At 41.5% G+C, this 18,884-nt stretch overlaps 2 protein-coding genes across 2 annotated transcripts; both read left to right on the top strand.

The window, feature by feature from the left end:
- Positions 1-225: 225 nt before the first annotated feature.
- Positions 226-1,161, top strand: LOC143391829 (olfactory receptor 9Q1-like). The gene has a single exon (XM_076844583.1). It carries the CDS (start codon positions 226-228, stop codon positions 1,159-1,161), a length of 936 nt encoding a protein of 311 aa, XP_076700698.1.
- A 10,359-nt stretch (positions 1,162-11,520) lies between these two features.
- Positions 11,521-12,465, top strand: LOC143391830 (olfactory receptor 9Q2). Its single transcript, XM_076844584.1, has one exon. The coding sequence runs from the start codon at positions 11,521-11,523 to the stop codon at positions 12,463-12,465; it is 945 nt and encodes a 314-aa protein (XP_076700699.1).
- Positions 12,466-18,884: the final 6,419 nt, after the last annotated feature.

Raw genomic sequence — 18,884 nt, forward strand, 5'->3', positions numbered from 1 at the left:
CTGGAAATGTATACCTATATCTTTCTTTCTTGATATGCTCAGATGACTCTAGGCCACGGAACTTGCTTGAAGGCTGGAGTTCAGATAGGTCATTTCTGAAACCCCTCATAGCACCTGCCATGATCTGTCCACGGTGCATGTTTGGTAAAGTAGACATGCAGGGAAATCCTATTTGCAGCTTCCTAACTTGCTTTTCATGCTCATCCCCTCAGGCACCATTGGCTCATGGCAGAGACCAATCTCACCTTAGTGACCGAATTCCTCCTGATCGCATTCACCGAATATCCTGAACGGGCATTCCCTCTTTTCCTCTTGTTTTTGTGCATCTATCTCATCACTCTGTCGGGGAACCTGGGGATGATCATTCTCATCCGCATGGACCGCCGACTCCACACCCCGATGTATTTCCTTCTGCGTCACCTCTCTTTCATGGACATCTGTTACTCGTCTGTCACTGTTCCCCAGACAATGGCCGTGCTGTTGGAGCACGGGGCAGCCTTATCCCACACACGCTGTGCCGCTCAGTTCTTCCTCTTCACCTTCTTTGGTTCCATTGACTGCTACCTCCTGGCCATCATGGCCTACGACCGCTATGTGGCCGTGTGCCAACCGCTGCTCTATGTCACCATCATGACGCAGAAGGCCCAGCTGGGTTTTGTGTCCGGGGCTTACGTGGCTGGTCTCTTCAGTGCCTTGGTGCGGACCATCTCAGCCTTCACTCTCTCCTTCTGCGGGAACGGTGAGATCGACTTCATTTTCTGTGACCTCCCTCCTCTGTTGAAGCTGACCTGTGGGGACAGCTACACCCAGGAAGTGGTCATTATCGTGTTCGCCATTTTTGTCCTCCCCGCTTGCATGGTGGTCATCTTGGTGTCCTACCTGTTCATCATCGTGGCCATCATGAGGATCCCTTCAGCTGGAGGCCGGGCCAAGACCTTCTCTACCTGTGCCTCCCACCTCACTGCAGTGTCCCTCTTCTTTGGCACCCTCATCTTCATGTACCTGAGGGATAACTCTGGCCAGTCCTCGGAAAAAGACAGGGTGGTGTCTGTGTTCTACACGACCGTGATTCCCATGTTGAACCCCCTCATCTACAGCCTGAGGAACAAGGAAGTGAAGGAGGCACTCAGGAATATTCTCAGCAGGATCCGGCTGTCCTAACCTTGGAGAAGTCTTGGGGTCACCCGCTCTGTAGGGCCAGTTATAGCAGGTAAAATGGTCGAGTGAGGCCCTCACGGTGCAAAGCATAAAGAGAACCAGGACTTTCAGCGCCAGGAAGAGGAAGGACGAGAAGGAAAAGCTGGGCTGAGAAGAGAGTGGAACAAGAACTATGACTCCCAGGACAAGTGGCAACAGAATCTGAAATTAAGTCCAGGGTCATCCAGATATGGCACACCTCACTGGTCTGTGATTGTAGAATAAGATTATATTTACTTTGCAAAATTCTCTATGGGAGATTTCCACTGTATAGAGAAGTTAAAAATAATACACAGTAAGCTCCTAATACTTAGTACTTGGATTCTGTAATTGCTAATATTTGGCTCTATTTACTTCATCCCTTATGGATAATCCACCCATTAATTCATCTATCCATCAATTCATCCATCAACCAGCCTTGTTGTTTGAATAATTTCAAGGTGAGTTGCGGACATTGGCATTGTCCTTCATCCTTATGCACCTCAGAGTCAATGCCATCAATTAGGATTTGATATTTAGATTCTATTTATTTTTAATGACTGAGTTAAGGTAGTTTGGTGGCCCAGTTACTAAAGCTGACCCTGCTGAATGAATCCTTCAGATCCTGGTTGTGGTTCCCAGGAATGCTTCACACGAATCTCTAGATGACAGCCACCCGTGATAACCTGCCTGTCAGTTGCTCTCAGCACTGGAAACACACCCTATTATTTCTTCTATCCCACCTCTCCCAGCTCCCTGGTCATGTTGCAGACCTGAGAAGCCACTTGGTGAATTCCCACTGCCCATAATGGTATCACATGCATGGGCTCTGTGTTCTCAGAGCTTCGGTTCACAGGGAGGCAGAGCATTGCTGCATTCCCTGGAGGGGTGGTGGGGTGGCATCCCAGCCTGTCCTACTTTTGTGTATGCTGCACCACCTCAGGATGCACCCAAAGCCTCCTAAAGGGTATTGGTTCTTGATCTTCACTTCTCCAAACACAGGTACCTTGCCTCAGTCAGTTTCCAGTTGCACAGGAAACTGACTCAGTCTCATCTACTCATTTTTTGCTCATTTTCTTTGATTATTCATTTCCAAAACTCAAACTCCTTCTCTCCCTGCCACCTGGAATACCAAATAAACAAGATCTCGGTTGAACAAACGATGTGCAGAATTCTGGGAGGTGGAGGATGACAGTATCTAAGAAACAGATGATTCAAAACTCAGCTCCACAGAATAGTAATAGGATTTCAAAGTGGAAGAAGCAGATTTTATGAAAGGTGGAAGATTCAGAGTACACAGCCCCAGGGATACTCAATTTGATATCACATAGTAAAATAAAACACATAGAAATCCTCGAAGACATTATGTTTCTCTTTAGAGGAAAGGATATTTTAAGACAAATATTATAATTTTTATAAGAAACATTTTAAAATTTTAATAGAGTATTAATTTTAAAATTTTAATGAGTATTAATGCTTAGACTGCAAATGCATAGCTCCATCAAAGGGCATGATTAACATATAATTCAAGTGTCCGTGTGTTACAGTGGTAGACAACCTTAAGCAAGAAGTTGGAGATCTTGAGTTAGTCATAGGAATTTCCCTTCTTGTTATGGTTTTTACATGAAATGTCCCCAAGAAGCTTATGTGTGAGACAATGTAAGAAAACTTAGGGGTGAAATGATTCAGTTAGGAGAGCCTTAACCACATCAGTGTGATAATCCTGATAGGGATTAACCTGGTGGTGACTGCAGGCAGGTAGGGTGTGGCTGGAAGAGGTGGGTCACTGGGGATGTGCCCTTTGGTGTTTATATTTTGTCTGTGGTGAGGAGAGCTCTTTCTCCTCGTTGGTGGCGATGTCCTGAACTGCTTTCTTATACCAGTTCATCCACCATTATGTTCTGCCTCACCTTGGGCCCAGAGCAAATGAAACTGGCCGTCTGTGGACTGAGAACTCTGATGCTGTGAGCATCAAAACAAACATTTCCTCCTTTAATTGTTCTCGTCAGGTCTTTTGGTCACAGCAGTGTAAAAGTTGACCCAAATACTCTTGCTTTAAAAAGGCAATATTGAGTCTGGAAAAAAACAGTACACTGAAGAGTTATTTGCTCCCTTAGAATCTACCAGAAGGCAGGGGGGACATGATGAATGGAAAGGGAGTACCAAGAGAATGAGTTGTCAGGTCCAAGGATACACTTCACTGCTGCCTTCTGCTTAAATTATAAGCAGGCACTTAAAGACTTCTATTCAAGATCAAAGGGTTAAGTGAGAAGGTTGTAGGAACTTATGAAACTCCAAGTTGTAGGTAAGACTCCATTTACTTTTTTTTTTTTTTTTACTACGAAAAGTGCTTAGCAAAAGTTGAAAAATGCATTCTATTTATGTATGAAAGGGGACATGAGGCTCAGTTAGGAATAAATTAAGAGTAGTTGATAATAGGGAGGTCAGTGGGTCAGTATGGTGTTAGTATTTCTGTCCATCTTTCTGCACATTGGGCTGAACTTATTTAAACAATCTGTGATTGTTTTTATTCAGTTATTTTGATTCTAAAAGTTCTGCTTTAATAGAAAATGCATGATTTCTGGTAACTCATTAAAAACTTGCTTTTGAATTACAAATAGAATCATAACAGGATCCAGCAATGCCAGTTCTGGATATATATTTAATAGAATTGAAATCACCATCTCCAACATCTGTCCACCCCTGTCCCCATGTTCATTGCAGCCAAGAGGTAGAGGCAATCCAAATGTCCATTGATAGATGAATGGATAAAGAAAAGGTGATATATATGTACAAGGGATACTATTCAGCCCCATGAAAAAAGGAAATCCTACCATTTGTGACAACATGGATGAACATAGAGGACAATATGCTCAATGATTTAAGCAAGCCACAAAAAGACAAATACTGCAGAACTCCACATACATGAAGTATTGAACCTGGTCACACTCATAGAAGAAGAGAGTAGGATGGTGGTTACTAGGGTCAGGAGGAAAGGGGGAATTGTTTTATGGGTATAATTACAGTAAGACAAATAAGCAAGACAAATAAGTTCTAGAGATCTCTTGTACAACATAGTACCTACAGCTAATGATATGATAGTGTACCCTTTATACTATATTAAGAACAAAGAAGAAAAGTCTTATCTTAAATGTTCTTACACCAGAAATCAACCAATCAACCAACAAAAACAAAACAAAATACAACACAACAATAACAACAAACAACCCAGAATACAACAAAAAAAGAAAATCCAAAAAAGAACATGAGAAAAAATTTGCACCTTGATCGTAGTATTATGAGTATATTTATATGTCCAAACTCAGTAAAATGTTTACATCAAGTAAATGCAATGTTTTTGTGTACCTATTATAACTCGATAAAGTTTAAATTCTGCTTTTGGATATACATGCTTAGGGAAAACCAGGCCATTCAGATCAGGAAACACCATCTACTGGGAAGTTTTGAATGTGGCTATAATATCTAAAAGGAGACAAAAAAGATCTTCTGACGTGAAAGCATGGAAATCCAGCTCAATGAGGGGATGAGGGACATAGTGCTGCACCTGCACCCTGCCTGTCTCATGCCTGGCCCTCCTGTGGCTCCTCACATCACCTTCCTCAGGTTCCTGCCAAGGAGAGCTTCACTTTTAGGTTCAGATCCTTTGGAAGCTGTCAAAGAAGGGGTTTGTTGGTGTCAGGTAGAGTCTTAGAAGACCCTCCCACCATTTTTTACCCACACGAATGAGATGTTCTGAGGACCACAGTGGAAGAAAAAAAGCCACGGTCCTTCCAGGGAAGTGCAAATCAGCAGATTTTATTTTATTTTGGTGGCAGAAGATGTGAGCAATGTGACATGATTCCGAGGTTCCAAGAAAGGGCCTAGTTCCTTTTTTTTTGTTTTCAAATTCTGTGCTTGAAATTTGCCTGCTTGGCCTTTCCTGGAGAATGCAGGATATGGTGGAAAGAGGGCTGAGTGGTGACCGCTACCAACCAGCTGTGTGTCCTTCCACAAAGGAATCCCCTTATTCTGTATTTCATTTTCTCCGTCTGCAAAATAAGGCAGAAAGTTGAATAAGGGAATTCTAAGGATCCTTCTGAGGCCTGAGAGTTCACATATCTCTTGGGGGTTTCTATTTCACCAGCACTGGGGTTCAGACCTATATGAGAGGCAAACACTATCAATGAGCTACATCCCCAGCCCTCTGTGGGTTTTAACTTTGATGACATTTAAGTTACTTGAGAAGGGACCCTTTTGCCAGCCACAAAAGGACTGTCTCAGAACTCTTTCCAGGGATGGGTTTGGATGGAGAGAGAGCATTTGAGAACCAGGCAATTAAGCACAGGAATGGGGGCCAAGTCCAAGGAAGGGATGTCCAGAGACAAAATTTCTATGTTTTATTCACTCCAGAAGGTCAAGCAGAAAACTTAAAGAAACCCCCAAGCATCAGCGGTCTTTCCAATGCCTTGTTGATGGCAGATAGGATGTGAACGTGAACTTTTAAAGCACCCACCAGTGGCAGACCTTTCAGTTCTGCCACCTGTCACCTCTCTCAATCTCTGTGCAGCCACCAGCTCTGTGGGATTCCTAAAGCACAGGGCAGTGGCAATTGCTCTGATCCTTCCTGCCATTTTGTGGTGAAGACCTATTCTTTTATGTTCTCAGAGAAGCATCTTTCTAATATTGGAAATGCCCCTTCCTTAATTCTAACCAAGTGGTTCACAGGAGTACTTCCATCTCCCTGTAAATACCATCCTTCTAGTCTTCACTGGTTGGCCAACATTGGCCAATCCCTGTCTCCCATTTCTTGGCCTTCTGCCATCTGAAAGGATTTTTTTTTTGTTTTAATTTTGCCCTATAATAACTGATTTTCATCTTCTTTGTGGTATGTAAAGTATGGGAACAGCCAGAGGGATTTTCTCCCTCCATAATTTGTGGGAGAAGTAGGTTTAGGAAGAAAATAAAGCTGATATTCAAGAGAAAATTACAGACAAAAGAGAAATTGCTCAATTCAGGAGTTGCTGGTCTCAGTTGTACCCCAGGCTTAGCTGCATCCTGGCCCATCCTCTAAATGATGTTGAGAAATTTCTGGTGTACACTTGAAGAATTCAGGATATTCCGGTAAATTCTATGTGTTCAAGTTATACTAGGTTCTGGGCTTCTGTCATTTGAAACTAAGATCTCATTAAGAAACCCAAGGGCTGTAGGTCATTCTCCCTCATGGGTCTCATTCTCCATGCCCATAAAGTGGAGGGTTGGACTGGATTCCTGAGTTCCTTCTGACTCCACCCTTTTGTGAGGTTCAATGTGGAGACTCTGACAAAACTTTGAGAAACCTTATAATGAAACAATTGAAGAAACTCATCTTGGGACTATTTTCCTCTGGGAGCGTTTGGGGGCTAGGGGGCAGATATGCATAGAATTGCATCAAGATGAATTAACATGATTATCTGGTCATTTTTATTTGGGGCATCTTCTTTGTTTGTGAGCAATAAGGGCCCACTGGGTAAAGTGCTGGATTATCAGTCATGGATGACAATCAACTTAATTGAGCCAACCACTAACAATCTTCCTATTTGGTGGCCTGGAACAGTTTGCCTGTGAATCCTAAAGCCTGGGTCATTTGACCTCTAATATTCCTATTAGTTCTAATAGCTGTGAGAGACTATATCCTAAATCCTGCAGTTCTAGAATATATAAAGCTAAAGCAGGAATACCAATAATGAATTGAGAGAGAAGTTTTTGCGGCAGGATAAGTCCTTCCAAAGTCCTTCCAATGCAAATTTATTGTACAAGGTGTTCCTCAGTCTTAAATTGGCATGAGATCCACCCAAGTGTGGATGGGGCAAGATAGTGACCATGGATCAGAGAGTGAGAATTGAAGATATGTCCTTCTTATATCCTTCCTAGTATCCCCTCCAAGTCACAAGTCACAACTTCTGGGCTCTAGGGAACAGATATCCACTTGGAGCAGATCTTCTTTTTGGAAGAAGAGAGGGTTATTCTTTGCAACCAACTCAGATCAGGTCTTGGCCTTGTCTGATCTAGTATGTCTAGGAAGGTGAGACTACATGTGAATAGGTGGGTCTGAGTCCTTGCCATCAGCAGTGGTTGTGGTGATAGTCTGCAGAATAGAGCAGGGACCCAGGAAAGTACCCAAGAATTTCCTATCACTATCTACTCCCCTGTAGCTTCATGCCATCTCTAAGCCAAGACCCTTTCTTTCCAAAAGTCTAGAAGGAAAATACAGACATGCAAGAATCCCTCAACCATTTCCAATTGTGGAATTTAGAGACCATTTTGTGAGTGTTTGCAGTATGGCATAGGAGTTAAGAGTGCTCATTCTGAGCCGGACTGCAGGATTCAAACCTTTGGCTCTTTCTATGGGAATATTGGGTATCCACTTAAGCACTCATCTCCTATAAATGGGAGTAATAATAGTATGCAAGTCATGGGATCATTGTGTGGATTAAATGGGCTAGCGTATCAACCAATCCATCCATCCATCAATCATCTATTTTAGAAGAGTGAAGAGGCAGGCTATATAGATAGTAAGCAGTTAAAATAGTCTTTGCTATTATTATCTTGTGGGATTTTCCTTCAAAATTTGGTTCAGAGTTGTAGGTTTTAGGAAAAAATAATCTAAACTTCTTTTACTTTACTTTTATGGGTCCTAATACAATGTGTGAAAATGTGACGAAAACTCATTTTGGAGGTTCATTTTCTACAGCCCGCCACATGGTGGCTGAATCAGCTTAATAATCATTTTAGGTTGCTTTTATATTAAGCCATTTAAGTTCATTTCATTTAACAGACAAATGATAAGTGTATTTGTTTATGTGCATGATGTGATGTTTTGATCAAAATGAACATTGTGGAAAGACTCAATCAACCTAATTAAGAAGGTTGAAATCATTCAACTTAATTCAATGCTTCCTGAAAGCAGGGTTTCAGTGGCCTCTGCAGCCTGGGGAAGGGGTGGGTATGTCCAGTGTTGTTCAAGAAGTAGAACTGAGGGACTCAGCCATGGGACCCACCTCCTGATGGAAGAGGACACCTTTCTTAAAGGGCAAGGTGGTGTCACTTCTATAGCTCCTGGGGGATCTGTCTGGAAAGGTGTTCTTCCCCCAGATTCCCTCCCAATTCCTTTCCCAGGAGGAGCAATTGCTCTTGGGGGAACCAGTCTCACAGAGACTTTAAAGAGCCAGATCCTGAGATGAATCATTAGGAGACGTTGTTTCTTAGAATAATTGCTGCTTTGCTGCTTGGATTGGGACAGTTTCTGAGCTTCTTTAGAGTTTTACTAAAGAGCATCCATCCTTAGGAACTCTGGTTTTGTGGGATGCTAGTAAAAAAGAAGTTCTGTGACTAAATAATTTAGAGAAATCATGGTTTAGATACAGTTGATGAGGTTTCTTAATTATAGGACTTTACCTATCTTCAAATGTGCTGTAATTCAATATGACTCTCCATATAGGAATATAGCATAATGCAGTTTCCAAGCTCCAGATGTCCCAAGACACCTGGTGGTATGCAGGAGCCTTCTGATAGTAGTTCTAAACCTTGCTGCACTTTACAATCACCAGGGAATGGTGTCGGGCTCCTATACTCAGATACTCTGATTTAATTATTCAGGGGTACAACTGGGGCCTTGGGATTTTATTATTATTTTTAATTAAAAAGAATTTTTCTTGATACCAGAGATTGAACCCACAGGCACCTAACTACTGAGCCAGACCCCCAGCCCTTTTTATTTTTTATTTTGAGACAGGGTCTCACTAAGTTGCTGAGGGCCTCCCTAAATTGCTGAGGCTGGCTTTGAATTTCAATCCTCCTGCCTCAGACTCCTGAGCTGCTGGGATTACAGGAACTTGCCACTGCACCTGGCTGTGCCTTGGGATTTTAGAAACTCCCCAGGAGATTCTTATGTGCAGATAGCTTGAGAATTACTTCCCTGAAGTCGTCTTGTCTTGAGCAACTTCCGGATGGGCTTCGTTGACAGAGTGTTGGCCTGCTTTGAATTATTGTTTTGCCACCAAGAACCTTCCTGGTTATCTCTGTATCTAGGTTTTAAAATTTTTTCATAAGATGGAAAAACATCAAAACTCTCTCGGTTCTCCTACAAGGAAGAAAGACATCACTGGGACTTTGGAGCAATCAGGCTCTTCAAGAACATGTCTTTATTATTTTCATTTGGTTTATGACACAGGGTTCCTTTGCAGCCTGGGGAAGGGGTGGCAGAAGGTCAAGTGGGGCAAGAGCTCCCCAAAATGCTCTTCTAGGCACTGTCTCTAGATATAGTTTTTGAGGATTAATTCTATCAGGTCTCCTGGGGTCCCCATTAACAATGTAGCTTCCTGCTCCTCCATGAGAGATGTACTGTCCCCAAACCCATCGTGGGGGACACTGGTATTTACATGGTAGACAAATTCCCCGGGTAGCTCTTATGCCTACTGAGGTTTCAGAACCAGAGCCCTGGTGCAGAATGTGGTCATCATCAAGTGTGATCTGATTCTCTGAAGGAAGTCTGTTCACAGCTCACTCGCACCTGCCTCTGTCACATGCCATCTTGTGACGCCCCACTTGTACCATCCTCTGCTTCTGCCACATGTCAATGTTCAGTCACCAGTTCCAGCCGGTCCTGGTGATGGAGAGCAAAAATGCATGCTACTGAGACATTCCTGCTTTCCAATGACAAAGCAGGAAGAAGGCAAGACTAGAAATGAGCCCCATCAGACCCTGCTGAGGGATGGCAAGACACAGGAGGGGGCTTTGGGAGTTTGAAATGAAAGAGAAATCTTCAAAGGTATTAGAGCCCTTGTTAGGAAGTCACGAAATCACCTTCCCCTGGAGAGTCACCTCAGGAACCAATTAGAGGTACCATGCTGGGGCGGTGAATATAAGAAGCTCCACCAGCAGGGGTGAGGGCTGGAGAGGAAGCAGGGGGAGAAAGGCTGGTCTCTTAGCCCTGCTGACTTGGGATGGGTCTGCAAAACCTCCCAGGAAATGCTAGTGTCAGAGATGTATTGCTTTGTCAAGGGTGAGAGGAGAGATTCCAAGAAGTGAGACTAGGGGATAGAGGTACTAGAAATGACCGCATGTCAATCAGGTTGCTGTGACTGTGGACACAGGCTGCACCATTGCTTACTGACAGGGAACACAGGCAAGGTAATTAAGCCCAGAGAGGAAATGTGACTTGCCCAGGGCTTCACAATTGATGTGGATGAGCCAGAACCCAAGTGTCCTCTGGATTCCCAGGTTACAGGCAGAGGAAACAGCAAACAGAGGATGAAGACACCTGCAAAGTGGAATTTGGGTAAGGACAGTTCAAGCCCAGCTGATGGCCTGCAGGGCCAACCTCTTGTCTTTGTTATTATCCTTTTCAGGTGAGCTCAGCATTGGCCTGACTGCTGGTGCCAAGCTATTCCAACATGACCAAGGTGCTCCTGACAGCCTTGTGCTAGAACTCCATCAAGGACCCCCAAATCTATTAACCCAGACTCCTGTCCAATAGCAGTCCCACAACATCAGACTGCAAAAGCATTTCTGCTTCCTCCTGATTTCAAATTTGTATGCTGTTTATTATCAAGTTTTTTCCTTTATTAGAGTCTTTGAGAATAACTAAAAAATGCTTCTGGAGCTCTTTTAGGTGCCTAAAGGAGCTTATGTTTGCTGTTGTTTCCAGGGTTAATGCTAGTGTGTGTATATATTTATATAAAGCCTCAGTAAACCAGCCAGCTCTAATGAGGATAACAGCTGTTTGTTAAACATTCATGTTTGTAAACTGAGAATAGATTTATTCCTATAAGCAGAGCCCATTGCTGATTGCTAATGAATGTTTTTTTTTTTTTTTTTGGTTTGTGCTCTTTTGTTCATAGAATATTAATTTTCCTTAAAGTTTTCACTTAAAATTGCAAATAGCCAACATAGATCCGTAGAATGCTTTTCACTTTTCAATGTGCATTTACATCTGTTTTAATTTATGCATTAGCTCCTAAGCAGGGCAGATACTATGATCACCTTTTGGCAGAGGAAGAAATTGAGGTCGAGAGAGGTTAAGTGCCTTGGTAACATCAAACAGCTAATTGGAAAGCGAGTTGCAAATGCAAGATCTGACTTGTAACCTAGAGAATCACTTGCTTTCCATTCCCACTATAATAGAACCATTCATCACTTGTTATATCACCGCGAATTCTAAACTTGCTCATATCACCCCGAGCTGGCAAAGTGTGCTGAAGTCAAATGATGACATGTCAGACACTCAATTTAAGCTTTGTTACTTGAAATGACTTGAACTTCTCTGGAGGGGTCCCCTCCTCTGGCTCCTGGTGAAGCGTTAAGTGGATGGCTGAGGTGAATCACACTTTGGTGACTGAGTTCTTCCTCGTTGCCTTCTCTGAGCACCCCGAGTGGGGGCTTCCCCTCTACCTGGTATTTTTGAGTTTCTATCTCACCACTCTGCTGGGGAATGCTGGGATGATCCTCCTGATCCGCAAAGATCGCCGACTCCACACTCCCATGTACTTCTTCCTCAGCCACCTTGCTTTCGTGGACATCTGCTACTCCTCTGTCATCGTCCCTCAGATGCTGGTGGTGCTGTGGGAACACGGCCTGGCCATCTCCCAAGCTCGCTGTGCCGCTCAGTTCTTCCTCTTCACCTTCTTTGCTTCTATTGACTGCTACCTCCTGGCCATCATGGCCTATGACCGCTATGTGGCCGTGTGCCAACCGCTGCTCTACGTCACCATCATGACCGAGAAGGCCCGCGTGGGCTTGGTAGCTGGGGCTTATGTGGCCGGTTTTGCCAGTGGCTTCATTCGAACGGTGACAGCCTTCACTCTCTCCTTCTGCGGGAACAATGAGATTGACTTCATTTTCTGTGACCTCCCTCCTCTGCTAAAACTCACTTGTGGGGACAGCTCCACCCAGGAAGTGGTGATCATCGTGTTCGCCGTTTTCGTGATGCCCGCCTGCATCCTGGTCATCTTGGTGTCCTACCTGTTTATCATCGTGGCCGTCATGAGGATGCGCTCGGCTGGAGGCCGGGCCAAGACCTTCTCCACCTGCACCTCCCACCTCACTGCTGTCGCTCTCTTCTTTGGAACCCTCATCTTCATGTATCTGAGGGATAATTCAGGCCAGTCCTCGGAGGGCGACAGGGTGGTGTCTGTGCTCTACACGGTGGTGACTCCAATGCTGAACCCCCTCATCTATAGCCTGAGGAATAAGGAGGTAAAGGAGGCAGTTATGAAATTCTTGAGCAGATCACGGGTTTCCAGAAGGCCCTAGCCAGGCCCCTGTGAAATATGTCATTTCCCAGTTTCTCCATCCTTCCGGTCATTTCTCAAATGTCACCTTCTCAGAAAGGCTTTCCTGCACTATTCTAGTAAAAATCGCACCTAATTACACTCTGACTTATTATTCTATGTGATGTTTGTCATAATTGGACATACTAGATGTTTCATATGTTTGATATTGTCTAATACTCACAACTGGAAAGTAACTGACATGAGACAAACATGTTTTCATACCCAGGGCTTAGCAAAGAATGGAGCACGTAAAAAGCCCTCAATAAATATTTGTTGAATGAACGAAGCTTCAGTGTCTACCTTCAAATTCCATCTTCTTCAGTCCTTAGTTTCTTATCTGCCCTATGGGTTTACTTACTTAATAAGTCTTTTTTTTTTTTTTTTTTGAGCATCTTATGCACGAATGGGTAGGGACCATGTTTGTCTTTATTCACTAATATCTGCTGGCCCCAGTACATTCCCTGACACAGAAGTACATGATGAATTAGGAAAAAATATTTGGAAAAATCATGAAGCTGTCTACAAAGGAAACTTCTGTTTTATTCGAAGGGATTTTCCAAATCCCATTATTTCTTCTCCTTTTGTTTTCCTTCTTTCTCTGTGGCTTGAAATGATAATAATAAAGACTGTAATAATATTAATATATAGCAACTAACATTTATTCGATATTACCTTCCAGAAATAATAGGAGATTTGCTACAGGAATTACCTTATTTAATTTGTAAGATGTCCTTATAAGGCACCGTCTCTTATTATTCCTGCAGGTGGACGAAGCACTTAAGCTTAGAGAGGTTGAGCTGTTTTCCCAAGGTCAGCAAGCAAATGGTAGAGTGCCACTTCCACCCAGCCAGAGTCCAAGCTCTTAATTGCCATACCTCCTGTCTCTAGCTGTGATCTACTACCTGCTCTAAATCACTCAGCCCAGAATTTATTGTTATGGTACTTTTCTTTTTCCTTTTGTCTGGTGGAAAAAAGGTAAAAGTCCAATCTCTGGAAGTAGAAGGAAGTTGGCATCATTCATTTTATAGCCCAAGTGCTGGTGCTGTGTAATGTGACTGAGTGTGTGTGTGTGTGTGTGTGTGTGTGTGTATGTGTGCTCGCACGTGCACATATAGTTGGGCATGAGAAAGTGAGGTGCGTGGATTAAACAAATGGCAGCTTTCAAACTCTAAAAGGTAAAGATATAGGGGAAAAAAATTGTGCAGGTGGCCACAACATTGGAGTTCACCTGTCAGCTTTCGTGTCTTTGCATCAAACACCTAAAAACTGCTGAATGGGGTGAAAACTATCCAACGTTTGGCCTTTTTTCAAATATCAACTGCTATGTAAGTGTTCCCTCAACACACTGGCTTCCTGTGAGTGTTAGATGTGTTTATGTTGTAGAAAAGTCTTTGAATTTGGCATCATTGTATCCAGTTTATTACTTCTTAGCTGTATGGCTTCAGATTAGCTAGTGCCTTTTAACCTGCTTCTCATCTGTGGAATTTTACTTACAGAGCACTTACCCTGCGTGGGCTTTCCATGTATCATTTATTCTTAAAACCAACTGGATGCTTGTGGAATAGGAGTGTGCTGATTAAGCTCTATAACCATCCATATATGTTACTAAAATGATCGTCCAGGGTCCAGAACACAAAGAGCTGATCTGTGGGCCTTTTTATTTCAGAACTGTCTGGGATAGTCCCTCCTGGTCCCATGAGCTTTGGAGGTAGACACTTCTACAAGTGGAGAGTTCACGAACAATTTTTAAACTTAACTCTTAAGTTAATGCATCCTAAGCACATGCAAGGCACTATGCTAAAAGCTTTACATGAATCATTGATTTTAGTCCTAGCAACTGTAATGGAAAATAATTATTATTGACTCCACTTAGCAAAAGAAAAAAAAAAAAAAACCCCACTAAGACCAGAAAGGTAATGGGACTTAACTGACTGAACTGAAAGTATGTAGCAAGGAAGTGGCAGACGATGAAGGTTCTGCTCTGAGGCCTCTTACTCCAAAGTGCCTCCTCTTAACTGATATCTGCCTGCCCTGCCCTTTCTTTCTCCAAGGACCCACATTCTTGAGATTCTCTTCAGAGCTGTCCAGGTTTCAGTTGCACTCTTGTTCTCAATGTTCTGTCACTGCGGGCTGCAGTGGGGACATTTTTGAGACTGACATAAATGCAAAGTTCATGAGACTTACCTATGCACCTCCCATGAGACAATGTGGAAGGTCTAGGGGTATTTTCAGCTCCCTCAGAAAGAGCAGGATTGGTTCAGCTGAATTATGCCTACCAAAGCCTTCCCAGAAAGACCTGTTCTGTCAAAGCTTTTTCCAATAAACAGCTAATCAATATGGTTCCACCATGCAATCACCAACCTTGCCTTCAAATCTTCCTTTTTGGGCTTAAGGAATTGAGATTACTTTCCAAATATGATCATTGTTATTTCTTACTATTTAATACCATGTAAAAATGTGGAATTGAATATTTATGTATATATAATTCATTATTTTTGGTTCTATGGTCATCAACATAAGATATACTTGAAGGGTGTGTCTAAAATCCTTTCTGATTTGCTGACTTAAAAAATGGCTTTGTTGAGGTTTAACTGGCATGCAATAAATTGTATATTTAAACAATTTACTATTTGATATGTTTTAACAAATGAACATGCTCATGAAACTCTCACCATAATCAAGATAATAAATGTATGCATCATTCTTAAAAATTTTATTATGCCCTACTGTACTTCATCCCTTGTGGCCTTTCCTACTACTCTTTCTCCACATCCCAGAAAAACACTCATCTGCTTTTTGTCATTATACATGGATTTGAATTTCTTACAAAATCATATAAATTTGGTATAAAGGAATAATGTATAGTTTTTTTCAACTACCATGATTATTTCAAGGATCACTAACATTGTTGCATATGTTAACACTTTACTCCTTATTGCTCAAGTATTATTACATCATACAATATACCATGTTTGTTTATCTATGTATCTGTTTATGGACTTTTGGGTTGTTTCCGGTTTTTGGCTATTATAAATTGTCAATGGAAAACCTTTGACTGGAGATATACTTTCCTCTCTCTTAAGTATATACTAGGGGTAGAACGGTTGGGTCATAAAGTAGATGTGTGTATAACTTTCCAGGAATCTGCTGAAATTGTTTTCCAAAATAGTTGTATTACTTAACATTTACATCAGCAATGTTCGCAGTGCATAAGAATTCCACTTACTCCAAATTCTCATGGACACTTGGCATGACTAAACCTTTCTTAAAAATCATAGTAAGAAAAGATAACATAAAATCTACCCCTTAATCAATTTTAGAAAAAAAAAGGGGGGGGGAGGGGAACCAAAAAGTGGGGGAGGGGAATTCCATGAAAATAGAAGGGTGATCAGTGGAGCAGAGAAAGGGGATTGATAGGGGAGAAGGAGGGATGGAAAAAGCTCCCCCAGGGGATCAAGGACCCCACCAAAGAAGACAGTTGAGGCGAATTGCTGGGATAACTCAGGTCCCCAAAGCAGCACTCTCTGAAGTGGCTTCCAGGCACATTGCAAGCTGTCTCGTTCCTCTATGGTAGTGAGTGCACATTTTCCTTTCATCAACCGACTTTTGGATGGTGGCGTCATTGAATAAGAGGTTAAGTGTCATTTCATACCTGTTGGGCATTTGTGAATCTTTGGAGAAATGTCTGTTGCCCACTTAAAAACATTTGATGTAAATATTTAAGTGACAAATAAAGATGGTATGCATTTAAGGTGACAGTGGGATGACTTTCACTGAGTTCCCTTTGCATATCTGCCCCAAATCCGTTGTTCATGTATGTGGAGGCCTATTTCTGGACTCTATATTCCATTCCAATGATCTCTCTGTTTTTGTACCAATACCACATGTTGAATACTAATGTATCTCAATTTCAATTAGTGCTAGTCCTTAAACTTCACTATTCTCATGGCCATTTCAGGTATTCTATGCCCTTTGAACTTGCATATAATTTTTAAAACCAGTCTTTCAATCTTAAAAAAATAAGTTTATTGAAAATTTGATTGGAATTGCAATGTTGAATAGAAGTGGGGGGGCGATATAAATTCCTGTTCCTGATCTTAGAGGAAAACTTTCAATTCTTCACCATTCATTATGAGGATTTCTCATCAGATTAAGGGAGTTCTGTCTGATATCTAGTTTGTTGAGAGTTTTTTTTTTAATATCAGGAATGGATTTTTGGTTTTTTTTCATAGGATTTTATGCATCCATGAGATACCCTTTTGTTTTTTAAATTTTTGTTTGTTAATATGTTGAATACACTGTTTGCTTTTGGAATGTATAGTCATTCATGTATTTCTGGATAATCTATACTTGGTCAATAGTGTATTATTCTCTTTATTATGAGAGAAAAATATAAGACATTTTTGATCATTCTTGAGTAGTTAAAAGGGCCACAGATAATATTGCCTAAAGCTGTATTTAATTCCATTTATTTATTTTAAAAATTTCTGATTGACACATATTATTGCACACATTTGTACAGTGTGATATTTCCATGCTTGTATACAATATGTATATCAAATCAAGGTAATTAAAATTTCTGTTTCCTTATCACTACTTTGTGTTTTGAGACTGCAAGCTCCTCACTTCTGGTTATTCATAAAATATATAATAGGTTATTGTCAATTATAAAAGAGGTTTGTGTTCTGAGTTATTGACAGTCCTTTGTTAAAAGGAGAATAGAGCAAATGAAAGGAAGACATGTGAGATGTTTGTATCTCCTTACAAATCTGTTCTGCACAAGTCAGTGTCATTTTGATTTCATTGCTGAGGTTGAAAGATAGCTAGGGATGATAGCAAATTAGAAAGTATTTGTAACAGTGGATCTGAAACAGTTTTTCTCTTCTTGGAAAAATTCATTTGTCTTTCTGGGCATTATGTTATTCTGTTCTTAAAGATCAGAGTCTTCCAGGGCTTTGTCAGAATCTTTCTCTCTAGTCACAGGTGATTTCATTCAGCTGTATGTACCAAGCAGTCCTTCTATAAATACTTAATATAATATTCCTTGCCATGCCATGACCTACAAGACTCCACCTGGATGGGTTCCTAACCACCTGCATGGCTGTCTCTACTTCCTTCTCCTCCTCATTCTACCCTAGGGCTATCTTCTGCCTGTCCCTTGAGAAGCAACCCTGTCCCTATGTAGGTTATCTTTTAAATTCACTCTTCCCTTGTCTTGAAAGTGCCTCCAGATCTTCTCTTGGCTCACTCCTTTTTTAAATTCAGTTTTCTGCTCAAATGCCTAGTGGAGGTGTCCCCCAACTCCTAATCCTCCCTACCTAAAAGATGCTTTCTACCCTATTTCATTATCTTCCCCCAACCCTGCTTACTTCTTTCTGCCTTGTATTATAGTCACCATTTATTCATTTACAAGCTCACTGTCTCCTGAACTATGAGGTAAGAGTCAAGAAAGCAGAGACACTGCCCCTATTTCCTTCTGACTCCCACAGGTACTCAAAATTTTTGCTTAGTGAGTATTTGCAAGCTTTTTATACATATAGATTTTATAGATCACTCAATATCCAATATATAGATTTTTTTGGTCTTTATAGGCATCCATCTTACATTTGCATTACAGTTAGATGGCAGAGGTTTCTCTTAATTTATTGATCAAATCACAAATTGTCTATTCTCAGGCATGACTAGAGCAAGAATAATATAAAATTCATTTGACTGTGCTGGGCAAAAATCTTATGCTTCCTTAATGACATGAATTACTGGCCAAACATTGCCTTTGCTTAGCAAGTCTTAAAAATCATGTAAAATTATTTTTAATCTTTCTCTGGTTTGGTAGTGCTTGAGGTCATGCATGATGAGTCTTTTATTCTCTTAGTCCTGTGGTCAGACTCAGAGACTGGTAAATAGAAGGTTCTCAATAGATGTTTGTTGACGATGACAAATTGGGGTCTAAGGATTATGCAAGCATCTAGATACAAATCTAGACTTCTCCTCTGTGAAGATCTGTCAAGGTCCTCATCCGAGTTTGTGACTCTCTCTTCTTTCCCAGTTATCTTCTATGTTCTAATCCTAATTCTTATTCATGTTCTTGAGCAATTTCCCAATTTGCATATGAGTCTATTTCTGGCCAAATCAGCTTTCCTGTTCCTTACTTCCTGTCTTTCAGTCTCCTGTGGAACCTCAAATCCAAAGGCAAGAGACAGAATAGGTCATAGGGATAGAGACCAATTTAACCCAAATCTCTTGGGGTAGCCCTCTGTGTTTTCCAAATATGAGTTCCCGATTCCTTCACTTAGAGAGGCTGGGTCAGCATGTCCAGGGTGGGTTTGGGGATGAAAGTAGTAAAACATGGCTGTTAGCATTTCTTTTAACCTCAGAGAAGACTGAATGTTTGAACCTTGG

Source organism: Callospermophilus lateralis, chromosome 2 (genome assembly GCF_048772815.1).
Source record: "Callospermophilus lateralis isolate mCalLat2 chromosome 2, mCalLat2.hap1, whole genome shotgun sequence".
NCBI classification, from domain to species: domain Eukaryota; kingdom Metazoa; phylum Chordata; class Mammalia; order Rodentia; family Sciuridae; genus Callospermophilus; species Callospermophilus lateralis.